This window comes from Echinops telfairi, unplaced genomic scaffold (genome assembly GCF_000313985.2).
Source record: "Echinops telfairi isolate 266 unplaced genomic scaffold, ASM31398v2 ScPeMD7_7412;HRSCAF=8450, whole genome shotgun sequence".
NCBI classification, from domain to species: Eukaryota; Metazoa; Chordata; class Mammalia; order Afrosoricida; family Tenrecidae; genus Echinops; species Echinops telfairi.
This window is the reverse complement of record NW_022111312.1, coordinates 8,940,544-8,959,079: the sequence shown is the minus strand read 5'-3', so window position 1 is coordinate 8,959,079 and position 18,536 is coordinate 8,940,544. Positions and strand designations below refer to the sequence as shown.

The window sequence follows — 18,536 nt, the reverse complement described above, 5'->3', positions numbered from 1 at the left end:
AGCAGAAAGTCCCCCTAACAGGTGACGTTTCATCCACCAGCACCTGCTGCTGTCAGGTTGGCTCCAACTCCTGGTGACGGGGTATCCAGGGGTAAGTCTATCCTATCGTGTTTTCAACGGCGATACCCTTAACAGAAGGAGATCACCGGCCTTTCTTCTGTGGCCTCACTTGGTGTGTTTGAGCCACCGACCTTGTATTAGTAAGCCAAGGGCAAAGTGTTTGCTCCGCCAGGAACCGAGACGCACCAAAGGCCACGCAGAAAACACACTCAAAACAATATGTCTGCAATAGACCTCTCCCCTTCTGCCTTCAGAAACAACACACATCACACACAACCCAGCAGCTCATCCACAGCTAAAAGGATAAACAAACGGTGCAGCAGTCACACGGCAGAACACATGACAGGGACACACAAACCCATCCATGAAATCGCCAGAACAATTTTCTGGGAAAGAGACCAGGCTCAAAAGACGATGACTGTGTTCCTGTGTTCGTACTTGAAATTCAGAAAACAGAACAAACGAAGCAGTCGTGGTGCAGTTGGAATGGCTGGTCCCACTGGGGATGAAGGTGCAGGCTGGGAGGATGCCGGATGGTGTATCTTTAGTCCTTAATTTTTGCTAAGCGGTTGTAAAAACGGAACTGTGGAAAAACGGAACTGTGCACATCCTTAGATCTGTGTGCTTTTCTTGGTGTAAACTTCAGTGAAACCGGCTCTGAAGGCATTTTCCTAAGAGCGAAAGGTGTGCAGAGACTCCCGGGGTGGACAAGGACTTCGGAACACAGACAAATCCAAGGAAGCTCCAAACTCGTCCCGATGCAAGCTCCGGCAGTGAGTGAGGAAAGGCCAACTTCTTGGGCCTTTGTTACAAACGCAAAAGGGAGCATCGGATCATCTTCGCATTTTCATGGCCTTGGATTTAGTCTCTGGGCAAACACAAAGATAAGTGAAAAAGGGAAGGAGGTGAAATAGTAAGGAGGGAAACGACAGAAACGGTGGGGGGAGTTAACCCTTGTATCCAGGGACTGGTATTTGGAAGGACGAGAATTCTGAGTCTAGTTTGCATTAGGCTTTGGAGTCAACTGCTTTGCAGCTCTCTTGAAAGGAGGATAGGAATTCATGGCCCAGAGCCTCTAGAAAGCTGTGTGGCAGACTCTAGAGAATGAAGTGTCGCGTAAGTAACCTTGAATAGTGCTAATCACGGGGTAAGGGAGGCCACAAACCGGAAGATCAAACTCCCTGCCATCAAGTCAATGATAACTCATCGTGACCTTCAAGGGCAGAAGAGAACGGACCCCCGTGGGCTTCAGAGACGCTTTCTCTTGACAGGAGTAGAAGGCCCATCTTTCTTCCGTGGAGGGGCTAGTGGTTTCGAATTGCGGACCTCTATGAAGTCTGGTGAGTTCAGAAATGCAAAGGGATTTCACCAACGATGGTGGGAAGACACGCCCCTCGACAGGTGCCCGGACTTCTGGAATATTGCCAGAAGACCGTAAGACCAGCATGAATGGAAGGCCTAAGAATAAGAGACAACCAAAAGGAACATTTTAAAAATTATCTGTACTGTCCTGAGCAATAAGGATGTACTAAGGAACAACAGACCCCCTCATTGGAGATCATAGTGGGGGAATTTATTCAACACGTTGATTGGGTGTCTTCCTCGAGACTTGACTAGAACAGCAACTCGCCCGGGGTTGGGGTGCTGCAACGAGTTGTTGAGTGAATGGTGGTGGTGGCACAGAGTAAAATTGCTCCAAAGCGGGTGGCAAGGCTCTGGCTTTGCAGAAGCAGATTGCCAGGCCTTACTTCCAGGGTACTTCTGGGTGGGTCTGAACCTCCAACTTTCCGGTTAGTAGTAGGCAGACTCAAAGATCACTGGCATAGGCCTTGCCTCAATGAGCTAGACTTGTTTCAATAATTACCTGCCAGCACTCAGAGGCTGCCTTGGAAGAGTGTTGGGTGCTGCTGGGGACCCGGGCTTTATCAGTGGCTGTATGGTGGGGCTGTGGCCATGGAATCCCCGTCTGGTAGGGGAAGGAGGACACCCAGGATAGGGTCTCTGTGAGTCTGGGTAGACTAGAGAAACAAATCCAGGGAGACTCATATAGGTGTAAGAGAGTGTTTTACATCAAAGAGCAATTGTACATTAAGAAGACATCCCAGCCCAGTCCAGATCAAGTCCCTAGTCCAGTATTAGCCCATATGTCCAATACTAGTCCCTGAATTCCTCTTCAGACTCACACAGCCATGCAATCAATAATGCCAAATGCAGGATGATCACAGGCCAGTGGGTGGAAAGTCTTGTGGATCCAGTGGTGGTAGAAGCATCTCAGCACTGGCAGGGGTCTGCATGTGGCTCCTCCAGCTCTCAGGGCTCTGGTTGCATCAGTGTAGCTCCATCAGGCTCATCGTCATTGTCAGTAATGTCTCGCAGGGAGTTTGCATGTGTTCTGCCTCCAGCGAGCTATTTATTTCCTCAGCGCCTCCAAATGAGGTCATCAAGCTGTGACCTGACAGGCTAAACTCCACCCCTTTCACTCTTAAATCTCAAATTGACAACAGATTATTAAGTAACTACCACAGGGTCAGAGAGTGCTTCTTGAAGGGGAAAATTTACTAATCGGCTTTGTCTTAAGGAGTCATTAATATCTATCTCCCCAGATCCAAGTCAACATTTTTCATCAAGAAAATATAGATGATCAACCCACATCTAATTACTGTGCCTACCTCTGACGAGGCCTCTCTTACAGAGACCAGGATACTCCAGTTACCAAAGTTCTAAGGATCCTAACAAAGTAGGGACTATTTTTGTCTCCACGTTGCAGATACACTGAGGCTTGGAATGAGATGGGATTCTCCTAAGACTGTATAGCTGATAAATAGTGCCTGTGGTAGTTATATAATCATTTGTCAATTTGAGGATTAAGAGTGTAGGGGTGAAGTCTACCTTGGCAATCAGATCATAGCCAATGAGGCCTCTGTGGGTATGGCCTTCTCCTGAGAACTCTGGGATATCCGGTACTTCTTTCTTGGAGGTGGGAGACTCTCTGCTCACACCCTGGGAGACATAGCAGCTGAGAAGACACAAGGACCCACCCTGATGCAGAGACCCCTGCCAGCACTGAGATGTTTCCAATGCCACTGGATCCAAAGACTTTCTACCCACTAGTCTGTGATCTTCCTGCATTCGGCGTCATTGCATGTGTTGCGTGAGTCTGAAGAGGACTTTATAGATTGGTATCGGACATAGGGGCTAATATCAGATTTATGGACTTGATCTGGGCTGGGATGATTTCTCAGTGTTCAATTGCTCGTCTCTAAATCTCTCTCTGATACACATATGTCCATGGATTCGTTTCTCTAGTCTACCCAGACGAACCCAGTGCCATAGCTTACACTGTGTCAGGCCAACTCCACAGTCAGGAAAGGCCACGGTCACATCGTCCTGTTGGGATGGAAAGCGGCTGACTATCCTGCCAGCTTTCCCTAGATCCCTGAGTGCTAGGTGGTGGGCCCTCCACTTTTCAGAGTTCCTTGGGACTTGAGGAATCCATTGGTCTGGGTTGTTTTTTGCCTTCTCTGCTCAGACAAGAAATTCTTCTCCAGCTTCACCCTCATCTCTGCTTAAACACAAAGAAAAACCTAATGTTTTCTTTGAACCCTGGTTCAATCAATTGTCAGCTACCATCCCCCTTACCCCTACCCCTACCTCCCCACCACATGCACACAAACCAACCCACCACGGACAGTGAGTTAATTCCAACTCGCCACGACAGAGCAGAACTGCCCTGTGGGTTTCAGAGGCGGTAGAATTTTATGGAAGCAGAAAACCTATAACCAGGTTAGTGTAGGCTTTCTACACAGCTGTGCTCCCCTGCCTCCATCCCACTAGACCTTTGTGGCAGTCACTCTTTTTCTTTAATTTGTGAGAGGTCAATGATTTGCTTGGCTGAGAGCCAGGCTTTGGAAATGCTGAAATTTAGCTGGAAGAACATCTCCTGGTGTCCGTTTATGAGCAGTCACTTGGTGTCAAGTTATTGTCCTTCTCTCTGTGAAAGCAGACAGGCAGCCCGAAAGGCAACCCTTCAGAAGATGGGGCTGCAGCCTGAGACGATGAGAAGGGTGACCCCTGTGAAAGGGTCGTTCGACCCCCAAAGGGGTCACGACCCACAGGTTGAGAACCACTGCACGAGGCCAACCAGTTGCACAAGACCTGCTTTTCAAGGACAGAATGTTACTGTGAGGACTGAGATGCACTTGAGCTGAGCAGTGGTATTGTCTGTGGGCTCGCATACCTGTAAAAGTTGGATAGTGGATAAAGGAAGACCCAAGAAGAATCGGCAAGAGTTGGATTAGGGGGCTGGCAAATAATCTTGAGATGACCGTGGACTGCCAAAGGAGCCGGCAAATCTGCCATGGAAGAAGCACAGCAGAATGCCTGCAGGTGGAATCGTCTTAATCATGACACGAGGGTGCTCAAAGGCTGCGCTGGAAGAGGTCACTGTGCTGGGTGCTATGGTACCCAAAAGGGGTGGGGGTGGGGAGAGTGATGAGAGTGGAAGAAGAGGAGAGAGGAAGAAGAAGGGAAAGAGAGGATGGGAGAAAGAGCAGCAGAGTCTCAAAGCACAGCGTCGCGTCCAGTCCATCGGTCAGAGAAAACAGGCTTTCTTTGGAGGGACGTTTCTGAGACTCGGGCTGGCTGCTTGGAACGTGTTGGCTCTGACCTGCCCCTCTCCCCTGCTCCTTTGTGAAGCCTCCTCCTACAGATGACAGCCAGGCCCTTTGAGAGGAGAGTCCCCAGTGCCTCCTGTCCTTCAGCAATGGCCAGGGAACAGTGGCGCCCGGCTTCCCTTCGGGTCACTTCGCAGGAGCACCAGGCTCTCATATCAAACATGGCTTCGGCCGCCGCTGTCACCTCCCCTGAGAAGGTGCCTGGAATCTCCAATGAGCTTGGCACGACTGTGGTGCCAATGGGTGTCTGCTCCCGTAAGGACTGAGGGTCTTTGCGACCCTCCGGAGGCAGTTCTGTTCTGTTCCGCAGTGGCCCTCGGGGACAGACTCCATGGGCTAGCTTTGGGGTGTCCTGTATGGTCGATTGTTTTTTTCCGTGTAGTAAGGAGGAAAGCTGTTGGGTAGTTGACATCATAGCTGACTTGGCAAACAGAAGCAACCTTGTTGCTATGGATTCTGCTGGGGCCAGACCCATGTGTGCAGGGGTGGAAGGGCGCACTGCTGGGCGGTTAAGGCTGTAGCCTTCTGGATGCAGACGGCCTGGCCCTTCTTTCAAGATGCCTCTGGTGCCTACAAAAAGGCCTGGCCCCCCAAGATTTCCCAAGCCTCCTGTAAGAATCTGAAAATAGCAGGGAGCCTCTCAATTCTTGGAGGGTGGGGCCAGCTAATAAGTAATAATTACCTGGGCAACATTCGTGTGTGCTAATTGTCTTTAGAGCACTTTCTTCAAGGGACTCCTGGAAATGAGGCATTTTAGTCACGAACCCTTTTGGCTGCCTCTCTCCAGATGCATAAACTCTGATCGTCTGAGAGTCATCATCTCTGGAAATGTTAGTATTAAAGTATTTTAATTCCTGATGTTTGGGCACCATTGACTTTGATCCTTAAGTGGAAATACTAAGAGCTAACACTTAATGAGAAATGATGATGTGCCTGATACTTTCCTTGGCCTTGTCTCACAGGACCTCCCACCAAGTGAGAGGGGAGGGGGAACTGGGGCCATCTCTACACGCGATCGGAGGAAACGGAGGCACAGAGAGTAACTAACTGGCCCAAGGTCACTGGGCAAGGGTGAGGGTGAAGCATCTGAAATTCCACAGTCAGTAACAGTCTGACGTCAGAGCACCTTGATGCTCCCCTCCCTCCTGGTAATGAGCTCAGCTCTACGACTGGTGGGTTGATTAAAAAAAAGATGCAGCCCCACTTACCACTTATTATTTATTATGTACCCAGTCACCGAGTTCACATCTCCCTACCAGAACACACGCTCCCTGTTGGAGAGAGCCGTTCTACTTACTGTAGAAATGTCCCGGCACAGTGGCTCGCCCAGTCAGTCATGTGTCAGACTATGATCAGGACAAACCCTTCTTAGAAGAAATCCAAGCGGAAAGCACCTTAGAAATGAGGATGATGATGGAAGAAGCACACCAGCTTGTGTGCCCACGAGGTGTCGAAGGGATGAGGTATCAGGCATCAAAGAACAAAGAAATCATATCATTGTGAATGAGGGGGAGTGTGGCGTGGGCACCCAAATCACATCTGTAGGCAACTGGACATCCCCTTACAGAAGGGTCGCAGGGAGGAGACGAGCCAGTCAGGGTGCAGTATAGCAACGATGAAACATAAAACTTTCCTCTAGTTCCTAAATGCTTCCCCCCCCCCCCCACTACCATGATCCTAATTCTACCTTACAAATATGGCTAGACCAGAGGCTGTACACTGGTACAGATAGGAACTGGAAACACAGGGAATCCAGGACGGATGATCCCTTTAGTACCAGTGGTGAGAGTGTCGATACTGGGAGGGTGGAGGGAGGGGTGGGGTGGAAAGGGGGAACAGATTATAAGGATCTACATATAACCTCCTCCCTGGGGGATGGGCAACAGAAAAGTAGGTGAATGGAGACGTTGGACAGTGTAAGATATGACAAAATAATAATTTATAAATTATCAAGGGTTCATGAGGGGGGAAATGAGCTGATGCCAGGGTTATGTGGAGAGCAAATGTTTTGAGAATGATGAGGGTCACGAAGGTACAAATGTGCTTTATACAATTGATGTATGTATAGATTGTGATAAGAGTTGTATGAGCCCCCAATAAAATGACCAAAAAAAAAAAAAGGATGATAAGACTTAGGTCAAGGGGCTTTGGATACGTTATCAGCAAAGACCAATCATTAGAAAGAGATGTCATGTTTGGCACAGTGGAGGGTCGGCAAAATCGAAGGACACTTTTCGTGAGAGAGACTGGCCTGATACCTAAACAGTGGACACCCACATTGTGTCAGTGGACACCCACATCGCCATGGTCACGAAGATAGGACAGGGTGCAGGCAAGCGTTATATGGCAGAGCCGACTCGAGGGCACCTCCCTCTTGCCTGGTGCCAGGCCCTGTGCTGGCTCTTGACAGAGAACCAAGAGCCCAGCCTGGTGCTCAGCCTCAAGGATCTCCTCACCCAGTGGTGGAATCAGATCAGCAGACAGACTCAGGAAGCAAGGCCCTGTTCCGGTGTCGAATCTGGTTTTAAATTCAGCTGGTCAAAGCTTGGGTTTAGAGCGGATTCCTGTAACTCGGTATTTGCACAAATGACTCAACCCAATTAAGCTGTTTCTGATTATCAGTAGGTTGGCCGCTCACTGCCAAAACTTCATCCCTCAGCAACCAGGCCTGTCTCTCTGGCTGCCGTGTTCTCTGGCAGACCTTGGAGATGTATTGACCCAGGAGCAAAAACATGCCTTCCTCAGAAATACGCCTCTAATTAGAAAACGCGCATACATCTTCATTGAAATGAGCATTATTTAGAAAGATGAGCTTCAGCCACAGATAGATTCTGATTCCACTCCCCTCCCTCCTGGCTCCCCCTCTGCCCCCAGCCTTTGCAATGCTTGTCTTCCAGAAAAGGCTCACTAGCATTATGTTAGCAGGAGCCGAAGAAAATGCAAATGCCCTTGTCTGTGGTCGGATATGCACAGTCACATTCTCGTTTGCGTCGCCGCTGGCAGCTCCAACTGGCACTTCGCTTTTCCGCCGGCGACTTCGTTCTTGAAACAGATACATCGGTAGATGCCCCTGCGCTCTCTCCTTGATCATCTGGCAGCTCAGAGAGAGTTGCACATCTCCTCCAAGCCTCAGCTTCCTCATCTCTCCCTGGGCCAGTAATGACATCGCCTGCCCTGGGGAAGCAGGGGATGGGGTGGGGAGACTTGGATAGGATCTGCAAAGCGCCCACAAAGCACATGGATACTTGACAATCCCTACAGTCATGCGTGGCAAGATCACCCCAGAATGGCCAGCTTAGACAACCTGGTTCTAACGTGAGTCGTTCAGAGTCACACAGCCAGGAAGTAAGAAAATGCTTCCTAACTCTAGGTGTGGACCCTGCCAGCCAGGCGCCCCCACCCACCCAATTATTCAGCACTCCTGGAACACCTGACCATGGAATACCAGCCATAATTTGGCTTCTTCCAGGGGAAACATTGGAGAGCGTTCTGACCAGGGTGTTGTCCATGTGCCACCTGGACTGCAGGCTCCTGGACCTTTGGTCCAAGCTAGGATCCGTGTGAATCGAGCAAAATTTGGCGGCTGCCTGTGAGACGAAGGAGTGCCAGAAAGATCCACATACTCTTCTCATTCTTCACTGGGTGCCTACGCTGCGCAAACCCTACTGGACTCTGGGCTTATGGGCCACAATCCCAGCAGCCAAGACGGCTACCCTCAAGGAGCTTATCGTTTGCAAAGAAGGATGCCTCTGGGAGGTAATGATGGATAGGGAGGGTCACAGAAGGGACAGTTCACCTGGGAGGAAGCACGCGACCTAGACTGGGAGGTGGTGTCAGGGAAGGCTTCCCTGAGGAAGTGACACTTGCGCTGACATGGAAACGAGTAGGAATGATGTGAAGGTGAGGGGGTTGGACAGAAGTTGATCATTAGGCCTGCCTTCCTAGTGTGTCCACGTCTGAGAGCACCCTGAAAGCTACTCTGCATCACAGCAGCCCACAAGCCACCGCTGACCCAGGGCTAGTTGGTACACTGGCCCAGGATCATACCCAGCCAGGCCTTTCAGATCTAAGGTGAGCCTTTATCAATGCATCTCACCAGAACACCAAGTCCATGGCCTTTGAGTGGATCCCAACTTACGGAAACCCCATTAGACTGAGTAGCTCTGTCCCCGAGGGTTTTCAACGCTATAATGTTTACAGATGCAATTTTGCCTCATTTTCTCCCCAAGGAGTGACTAGTGGATTTGAACTGCTGATCTTTGGTTAGTAGCTTAGTGCTTAACCACTGGGCTACCAGTACTCCTTGATTCATCTTAGATCCCTATTATCATTGCCCTTGACTTTGTCCCAGACATGTTCTCTGTCCCTTTGAAACCTTGGACAATGCCGTTCCCAAACCTAGAAACCTCACCCAGCCGGGAATCCTCCCGGTTTGTGGAAACCAGAAACCTAGAGGCACTTCCAGGCTTTGCAAGCAGATCACCCAACGGGGCTAATTTCTGGGTTATTAAATAAGCCATCGATTGCATAAATTCCAATTTAGGCAAAAATGCGTTCCATCAAAATTGAGCCCACAAGAAATTTTCTCAGCAGAGTTTGAAAACAGGAATTCAGAAGGGAAAATGCCACCACCTCATGATGGAAGGTATCCCATTACCAGTGATTATGATTTTGAATTTAGCTGTCAGAAAGATCGCCGAGAAAATATGCTGGTTTATGCAGTCCAAGAAAGGTTTAATTGGCTTCTGTCAGGTTTTATGTAAGTGCTACTTGCCACTGCACCCTGCATGAATTTCAGTGACATTGAAATTTAACAGCTGATGGCTGAGTCTCTGGAGGCTGTGGGAATGTTGAAGGGGCCAAGAATGCTGCATTTTTGTGCATATACCTCACACCTACACAGTTGGGTTTTTTTGTGGTGGTGGTGGGAGTGTGTGCGGCAAACTGCACAGTACCCTAAGGTTTCCGTTCACTACCTGCTCCATTGTGTAAGTGTGCACATTACATGCATAAATGCTGTAGCTTTCTCTCCACGGTTGTGCAAGAGGTCCCGGTCCTACAGAATGGTGGGAACAGATGGGGGCCACCAGAATCAAGGTGGCCCTTGTGTCCCATGAGTTCTCCTGAGGGGTGGCCCATGAGTTAATGTCATCAAACCTTGGACATGCTGACCACGTCCTTGAGGCTCAGCAACTACAGTATTGCGTGGATGAATGGAGGGGGCATGAATACATGCTCCTGCTGCAGGGGAGGGGCTGTGCTTTCCTCTGGCCCCCCACAGCCTTCTTCGGGGTGCTGCTACTATTTTGTTGAGTACTGTCAGTGTCACTGGAGACCCCCCCCCCCAGCATCTTCCTCATCTATCTCCCAAGCAGCTTCATAAGTTAAATAAACTAGCATGTGCCTGCTTCATGGAGGATCAAACGGAGATGCGGAAGCATCCCTGGCGTGCCCCAGGTCACCCAGCCTTGACAGAGCAGGTGGGTTTCCCATTTACCGCCTTTGCTCAGGAAACTGCTGCGTTAAGCACACAGCTGGAAAGGGAGCCAAGTCACCAGCATGGTCCCTGGCTGTTTTTGGCTCCGCCCACATTGGGGTTGCTTCTTTTCTCTGGACACGTGCTTCACCAGGTGGCAACTCCAGGTATCAGAGACAAGGCTGCAAAGTGTCAGTGAGTTGAAACTTTGTCACTGTTTTACCAAGTGCAGTTTCCGGGCTTCGATTCTGAAACATGGAAGGGGTTCCGTGTGTGTCCCTTCCCTCGGTCTTAGCCTTTTCCCAGGCGGCGGTGGTGGCGGTGGCGGTGGCAGTGGGTCCTAGTTACACATGACCAGCTCCTCCTCAGCGTGGCTACTGCCACTCAGCTGCTCTTTTGCTTCACTGGGAAACCGAGAGAAGAGGGGCTTCCTCAACAGATGAGGGTGAGCCTAGGGACGAGCTGGGAGGATTCCTAAACACAGGTCTTCAAGCAGAGGATTTGCATCCATTCTAAGTAGGAACAAACCACACACACGCACACGCACACGCACGTGTGCGTAGACATAATGCAAGGCAGAGTGGTATAGTGAGAGTAGTTACGCTCTGGTAAGCTCCCTCCCATGGAAAGGAAAACTGCCCAGCGTCAGAGGGCATCAGGGCCCTCTTTTCCCTAGCGTCACCTATTACATTAGCATCCGGCCAGTTCACACCAGTGGCCTTTAAGGTGGTCCCCATCCCATGGTGTGTCACAGTAGAACTGTGCTCCTGAGGGCTGGTTCTTCAGAAGTGGACCGCCTGGTCTGAGGTCTGAGGGGCCTGGGACCTCCAGCCGGCTGGTTGCTAGCCGAGGGCTGGTCACGGTGTCTTCAGGTGTGGCCAGCCTTTCCCCACTCTGAGAGTTGGTTCACTCTTGGTTGGCTTTCCCAGCTGCATGGTGTTTTGTTATTCTCTTGTGTGTGTGGATGTGGGTGGCATGTGTGTGTGTGTTGTCCCATTAATAGGCCTTTGAAGGTTCTAAAGCCAGTGACTGTGCGTTACACTTATTTCTGTATCTCCCCCCACCCCTTCTTTTCCCCCCATGGCACTGAAGATGGTGCGCCCTTATCAATGTTGACTGGCCAGGTGAGATAGAGAGCGCTTGGATTCTGGTGTCAGACAGATCTAAGTTCAAATCCCTACACTGCTCCTTGTGGGCTGTCCTTGGGTAAGGGACCTGTCCTTACTAATTCTCCCTCTTGCCACCTATCTCATGAGTAGGTAACAGTGCACACCTCGTGGGATTCTAGCTCTGAAACATCACATGGCAAGACTTTCGCTCAGCACCGGATGTGTCAATTGCCCCTGCCCTTATTACCGTGACTGCAGTTATTGCTGGTTGGATTCGTACCAGAAGTCAATCCTAATTGCTGCATGTTTCCTGGTGGTTTGTCACTGTCTAGTTAGCCTGCTTTAGGTTAAGCAATGACTTACAGTAGCTCTAGAGCAGCGGTTCTCAACCTGTGGGTCACGACCCCTTTGGGAGGCGAATGACCCTTTCACAGGGGTCGCCTAAGACCATCAGAAAACACCTATTTCTGATGGTCTTAGTAACTGAGACACCACTCCTCTATCCGTCTCCAGGTGGGTCTGCCCATATGCAGATATGCCCACCTATGAGTACCCTGGCATGAAGACTGTTACCCATGCTACACCATGTTTCAAGACATTTCATTTATTTGTAATGAGAAACAAATATTTCATAATATATAATTACATATTATTTTTGTGATGAATGACTATGTTTTAATGATGTTAAATACATCATTAAATAACGATGAAATATATCCTGCCTATCAGATATTTACAAGATGATTCATAACAGTAGCAAAATTACAGTTATAAAGTAGCAACAAAAATAATTATATGATTGGGGGGTCACCACCACATGAGGAACTGTATGAAAGGCATGAGGAAGGCTGAGAACCACTGCTCTAGAACAGGGGTCGGCAACCTTTGAGACATAAAAGCCAATAATGTCCCTCACAAAAATTTAAAATGATTCCAGAGCCATAAATATACAAATGAAATCACCATTATCTGACTAATTTCCTTAACATTTTTTTCAATTTTACTTCCGAGGCACACGCATGTCCTGAAATTGCTGCACAGGGTTTGAGAGTCGCAGTGTGCCAGCCCTTGCTCTAGAAGTCTAGACGGTCAAAAATCCCTGAGGCATAGGATTATCCTTTAAATGTGGCCTGGGTCAGGGACACGTTGGGTCTTCATCATTATTTCCTAGAAGTCAGGTGGGGCAGTAGGACTTCTAGAAGGTACTTAAGCCTCAGGCTTGTCCAAGAGTCCCCAGAAAGCTGCCTTCCCACAAGCTGACCTCCCCCGATCTCTAAGAGGAGCTGATCATTCCCACCTCTGTATGTTCCCCACTCTCCATCTTTCTATCGAAGAATGAGAAACTTGTTATCAGGTACTGGTAAACCTTACACGCTCTTGTGCTTTGTAAACAATCTTGTCCTTCTGTGTATTTACAGATCCAAGTTCTGGGGCAGCCCGCATCAGGCAAGTCTGTCAATGCCATTTTCCCCACAGCCTGTACTCATTACATGTCTGAGTCCCATTGTGGTCATTCTCACAATATTCCATACTTGTTCATAATTCTAGTGTACACTTACTGGAGACTACAGTCCAGGGTAAACATAACTCTCACAGGCACTGGGGAACCCACAATTCATTGGACTTGCTTTATTGTGATACTTGCTTTATTACGCCAATCTAGAACAGAACCTGCAGTGTTGCCTAGGTATGCGCGCGCGCGCACACACACACACACACACACCCCTGAGTTAGAGGTCCTCTCTCCATGTTCCCACAAATCCTATGATACTTCCTGTGTACTTCAAAAATACCCTGAAATATAATTAATCATCTGTTTCTTTCACTCCCACCCTCTTCTTTGTTTTATACTTGATTATAAAAATGTATGCAACATAATATCTGCTGATTTAACGTTCTTTTCACGTGTACAACTCCATGATACCAATTACATTTATCATATTGACCACTCTCACCAATACCAGTCACCAAATTCCATTACTGTAACCAGAAGTTCACTGTTATAATAGTGACCTCCACCTCCTTCCCAACCTTGGCAGCCACTCATAAACTCTGGCCTCTATACGTTTGCTTAGCCTAGGTTATTTTTACAGAGTTGAGACCATAGGATATTTGTCCTTCGTGACTGGTTTCACTTAGCATGATGTTTTCAGGGTTTATCCATGAGGTAGTATGTATCAGGACTTCATTTCTTTTTTAATCCTAGCCGTATGCTCTTCCGTGTCTACATCATGCGTTGGTCATCCTTGGGTGGACACTGGCAGTTGTGAGCAGGTCCACAGTGAACAGTGAGGGCATGTATCTGCGTGCGTCACTCCTTCAAGTCTCTTGGCTGTATGTCTAGGAGTGGAATTGCTGGGTCATATGACCAGTCTCTGAGCTCTGGTGGCATGCATAGTGGGTTATGCATTGGGCTATTCCCTCGAAGGTCGGCAGTTTGAAAATAGCAGCCTCTTCTCCGGAGAAAGATGAGGCTTTCTGTTCCTGTAAAGAGTTACCATCTCCGAAACTGGCAGGGCAGTTCTACTCTGTCCCAGGGGGTTGCTATGAGTCAGAATCGAGTCCCCAGCAGTGAGTTTTTCAGTTGTTTTTGGTAGTTCCTAGGAGCCCCGGTGACCCTATTGGGTACGGATTGGGCTGCTAACCACATTGTCAGTGGTTCAAACCCACTAACCAGTCTTTGTGAGAAAGATGAGGTTCTCCGCTCCCATACAGACTTGAAGCCTTGGAAATTTTATGTAGGGTCACTATGGGTTGGAACGCGCCGATTTGATGGCAGTAGGTTGAGTTACGGTAGTTTTTAAAGAATGAGCAACCTCTTCACACAACAGTTGTAGATTGTAAGGTTGTGAAGGCAAATCCTTCGTTATTTACAAGTATACGCGTTTAGCACCCAATAGAGGTTCAATACCCATTTGTTAAATTAAATAAATAGATAACTAAAGTCCAGGGAGTGTGTACAACTTGTCGGCTAACATTCCTTCGAGGAACGTTTGACAGGAATGAACACAGTGGGTGCTCTGGCAAACCCCAGAGGAGGTGCATGATACCCCCACTTTGCAGAGGGCAACTGGGTGGCAGAGTAGCTCTGCAGCTCACCCAAGATCACAGGGCTGGTGGGAGCCCCAGCCCCTGCTCTCAGCCCTTCTCCTCTGGCTCTTGGCTCCTCTCATCCCTGGGGGAAGTTACCTGCCGGAGGGCCTGCTCCAGATGGGAATCAGTGTGTGTGGCAGGTTCGAATGAAAGGAGAGGTGGGAAGATCACAGCTTGCAGAGAGACCTCTCAGAGGCCCATGTGTGCGTGCGTGTGTGCGTGAGAGGCGCCTAGAGCTGTGTTCACCGTCAGAGAGGCGGGAGCACCTTGGGCCACCAAGAAAAGCACCCCGAAGTCTTCAGCATTCCTTCTGCGCCTTTGCTCCTCACCCCTGCTGCCGCCCCAGCTGGGCCTGGCTGTGAACAACTGGACAATACATGGGCTGGAGTGGGCCCAAACTGCCCACCGTCTTCCTCCCACTGCCCCCTACCTTGGCCGGCATACAAATAACCAAGGCACACTTCTATTGATGACGCACCGCACGCATTCAGTACATAAGATCCTTTCATGTCTGTCCAGAGTTTCTTGCATACGCAAACTTACCCAGTGTTGATAGATGACGGGGCTTCCAAAAAATGGGTGGAAAAGCCCCATTTTCTTTTCATTCCATGTTTCCACAAACCTTCTGGGGCCCACCTGTTTATTAGACAGCCCCTTAAACAATGTCCTTACCTTACTCAATTAATGCACCTACAGTTTCCCCCCTGACGATGCTTCTGTCCTCCCTTGCTGCCATTGTTAGCTGCATCAGACTTGGCCCCTAATTCATGGCGACCCCTCCCACAATAGGACCCCACTATTTTGATCCAGGGGGATTTCACGGGTTGACTTTCAAGCAGAGTGTCTTTAGAAGTCCCCCTGGAATCTGTTCAGCATCCGAGCAACCTGTCAGCCTCCACTGACTGACAGGCGGCTACACCTGAGGCCCATTGGCCGGAAATGGAATCCGGACGTCCAGAGTGGAAGGTGGGGATTCTACCACTGAACCTCCTGTGCCCCATTCTACTACTCCCCCACGCACCCCCATTTTCACCTCCACGCCTGCTAACTCCTAGGAAACCTGCAGGGCCCAGTAGAACGAGCGGCTCCTTTGGGTTTCTGAGCCTGTCAGTCTTCGTGGGAAGAGACAGCTTCATCGTTCTCTTGCAATGCCTCAGAGAGACAAGTAGATGAAAGTTGGGGATACAATGTCTCATAGCTAGCTGAAGCAAAGCCAGGCTTCAAACCACCAAGCTGTGTCTCTCCCACCCCCAGCCCGTCGGCACAGAGAGAAGGTACATCTCCCCCGCTCCCCAGCCCAGCCGAGCTCCGGAAATAACTTCCATGACAGCAAACCTACAATTCATCTTCATTTTTTCTGATGTTCTACAGTGTCACCGCTGATTTATTACATCATTTCAGAATTACCGCCTAATAGGCTGGCCCGGCTCGCCGTTCTACCTGGCGTTTCCGGTCTCCAGGAGAAACCGACCATCGACGGATGTGTCTTCCCAATCTCATTGCTGCCCCACTTCCTGCTTCCCTTCCCCCTGTTGGTGGGGGGTGCCCTCCCCTTTCGTCTTGCAGACCTGATTGGCTTCGGCGGAGAGGACAGGCTTACCTGTGCTGTGTGATCGGAGGCGAGAAAGGGCCAAAGGGCCACACTGTTGGGGGTGGTATGGGTCCTCTTGGTGGCTTGTACCTTGGTCATCTTGGAAATCCTTGGAGCTGGGTCTGTGCCCCCGAGGGAAGGACTTGGCTGGAGTCTGGGAGCCTGCTGCCACTGGGGTAGGATGCTCCAGCGATTTTTCCTGGTTTCCTGAGTCCTAACCACACCACCAACCCTAAAGAAATTTCAGTCCACGGAGTAATGGGAAAGCGAGTCGTCTGGAGGGAACTAGCTTTCTCCCTCATCAACAAAAATAAAATATAAACTAAGAATATAAAACTCCAGTGACTAAGGGAGGGGCCCCCAGAGTGCCGGAAACCTAGGCTAAGACAGTGCAAATGCTGGCCTCTGCCCGCAGCCACCTGGCCGAAAAGCGGCCTGCCGGTAACTGAGAGGTTGGGGCCAACGGTTACCTGGCAACCAGACGCTGTGGAGGGCTTCCTCATTGGCTGGGCTTGGTAGGGGCGGGGTCACGAGCTAGCCCTAGGAGTGCCTTGTTGCTAGGACCCTGGCTGGGAGCCGGTGCGAGGGAGTCACGTTCTTCAAACTCAACTTTCTCTTCCTGGGCTGAGGGTCCCTGTGGTTTCTCTCCACCCCACTGGATACACCGACATTATCCTTTCATCCCTACCTTGCTTGAACCTTGGCTTCCAAATCTTTAAAATGGGGACAAGAACGTTATCATATGCTGTCGAGGATTAAAGTGGATCACGTATCGCCAGGGGAGTCCTGGTACATGTTGATGCTTTCTTGCCTGTCCCTTCCCCAGGAAGAAGTAGTCCTTCTCCCAATGCAGTCTTCATTTCAGAGATGATCTACATAGCACTTGATATTTATTGATCCTTGGCTCTACTAAGCATTCTATTCTATTACATTCATTTAACCCGCCCAGTAGCCCCACGGGATGGGGTGTGTTACCCACTGTCTGATGTGCAGGCCCTTGGAACGATTTCCCACAGGCTCAACCTGATTCATGTTCATTCCCTAAATTTCTAGCTTCTGTGGGATCATGATGTCATTGTGACCGCAGGGTGACTTCACCTTCTCTTAAGGAAGCATTCACTGGCAGAAGGAACCCCCCTCACCCCTTCCTCCCCAAATACAAAATGCCTTGCCTTGCAGTTCCAGGTATTCTGGCCATTGTCTGAAGCCTGAGCCCGAACGCCCCTCCCACGGGAAGCTTGGGCTCTGCTTCCCCTGTGGGCAGCATTCGCCAATCAGCCGGCACTTTCAGGAGGACGCAGCCAAACCGAATTGTGTTCAGAGGATGGGGCTGGGGATGAGGAGAGACGAGAAAATAAGACAGAGTGGAACATGTTCGGCCGCGAGCAGAACAAAGAGCTGCGTGATTACACTCTGGGAGACAGCCTTGCTGAAGACGGAGGCAGCTAGTTCTCCTGAGCCCAAGGAATTGGAGGAGGATGCTGTGCTCACTCGGCGGAGCTATTTACACAGCCCAGGACTCACTTTCCAAGGCCGGAGGTCTAGATTCAGCGGGGCGGGGGCCGCTGAGCAGCCTCGAGGAGAATAGCCCTCCTAGGGTTATGATGAACATAAAATGGGGTGGCGGAAAGCGGGTGTTGTGAGAATGATGAAGTCGACATAAGTACTAATGAGCTGGACACAAGTGATGTAGGTACAGATTGTGATGAGTTGTCTGAGCCCCTGATAAAATGATTATTTAATTAAAAAAATGGGATGGCAATCCATCCAAAGCACAGTGCTCACCCCAAAGGAAGGGGTCCACGATGGTCAGATCTTACTATGTCGTTATGAACACTCAACAGGCGAGAAGTGGAGATGGCGAGGGCGGTGTGCTCTGAGACACCTGGGCAGGTGCGGCGGTGGTCTAGGCAGCGACTTCTTTAAGCCTCAACTTCAACATACATTAAAAAATGGTGGCGGCTATGCACACCTCCCACAATCGGGGAGACTGGGCGAAATGTTAAAAGTATAAAGTCTAGTCCCCAGTCAGCCAGTGCCATTTCCCTCCCCTGTCCACGTGGCCGTTACGTCCCGTCTAGGGGGTTCTGACTAATAGCAACATTACATTCAGGTGAATTAAGCATTGTCCGATTTGGCTCCATCCTCACAGTCACCGGGATACTTCAATCCATTGTTGCAACCACTGTATCCATCCACCTCATCGACGGTCTTTCTCTTCTTCTTTGACCCTCGACTTTGTCAAGCATGTTGTTCTTCAGGGACCGTCCCTCTTGAGAACATGTCCCAAAGCTTGCCTCTTCTCTCTTAAGAAGCAATCTGAAAAGATGGGTTGGGTTTTGGGGGGTGGGGGGCGTTCGGTGGCATACTCAGTCTTCTTTGCCTATGCATCCGTCTCCTTTTCCCTTGCCCAGCTTCTGTGTGTCTGTGAGGTGACCGAAAACACCATGGCTTGGGTCCCGCTCCCCTCGGTGTTCCAAGTGCCACCTTGGCTGGTTAACCCTGCGAAGAGGCCTTGGGTAGCACATTTGCCC

The 18,536-nt window shown here is 49.8% G+C and overlaps 1 protein-coding gene across 1 annotated transcript in view; it reads right to left on the bottom strand.

Annotated features, from left to right (window-relative positions):
• Positions 1–16,101, bottom strand: part of CCDC60 (coiled-coil domain containing 60) — a 203,770-nt gene extending 187,669 nt beyond the window's left edge. Inside the window, exon 1 of the mRNA XM_045296707.1 lies at positions 16,012–16,101. Coding sequence (XP_045152642.1) covers positions 16,012–16,101 — 90 coding nt within the window. The remainder of the gene's footprint in view (positions 1–16,011) is intronic.
• Positions 16,102–18,536: the final 2,435 nt, after the last annotated feature.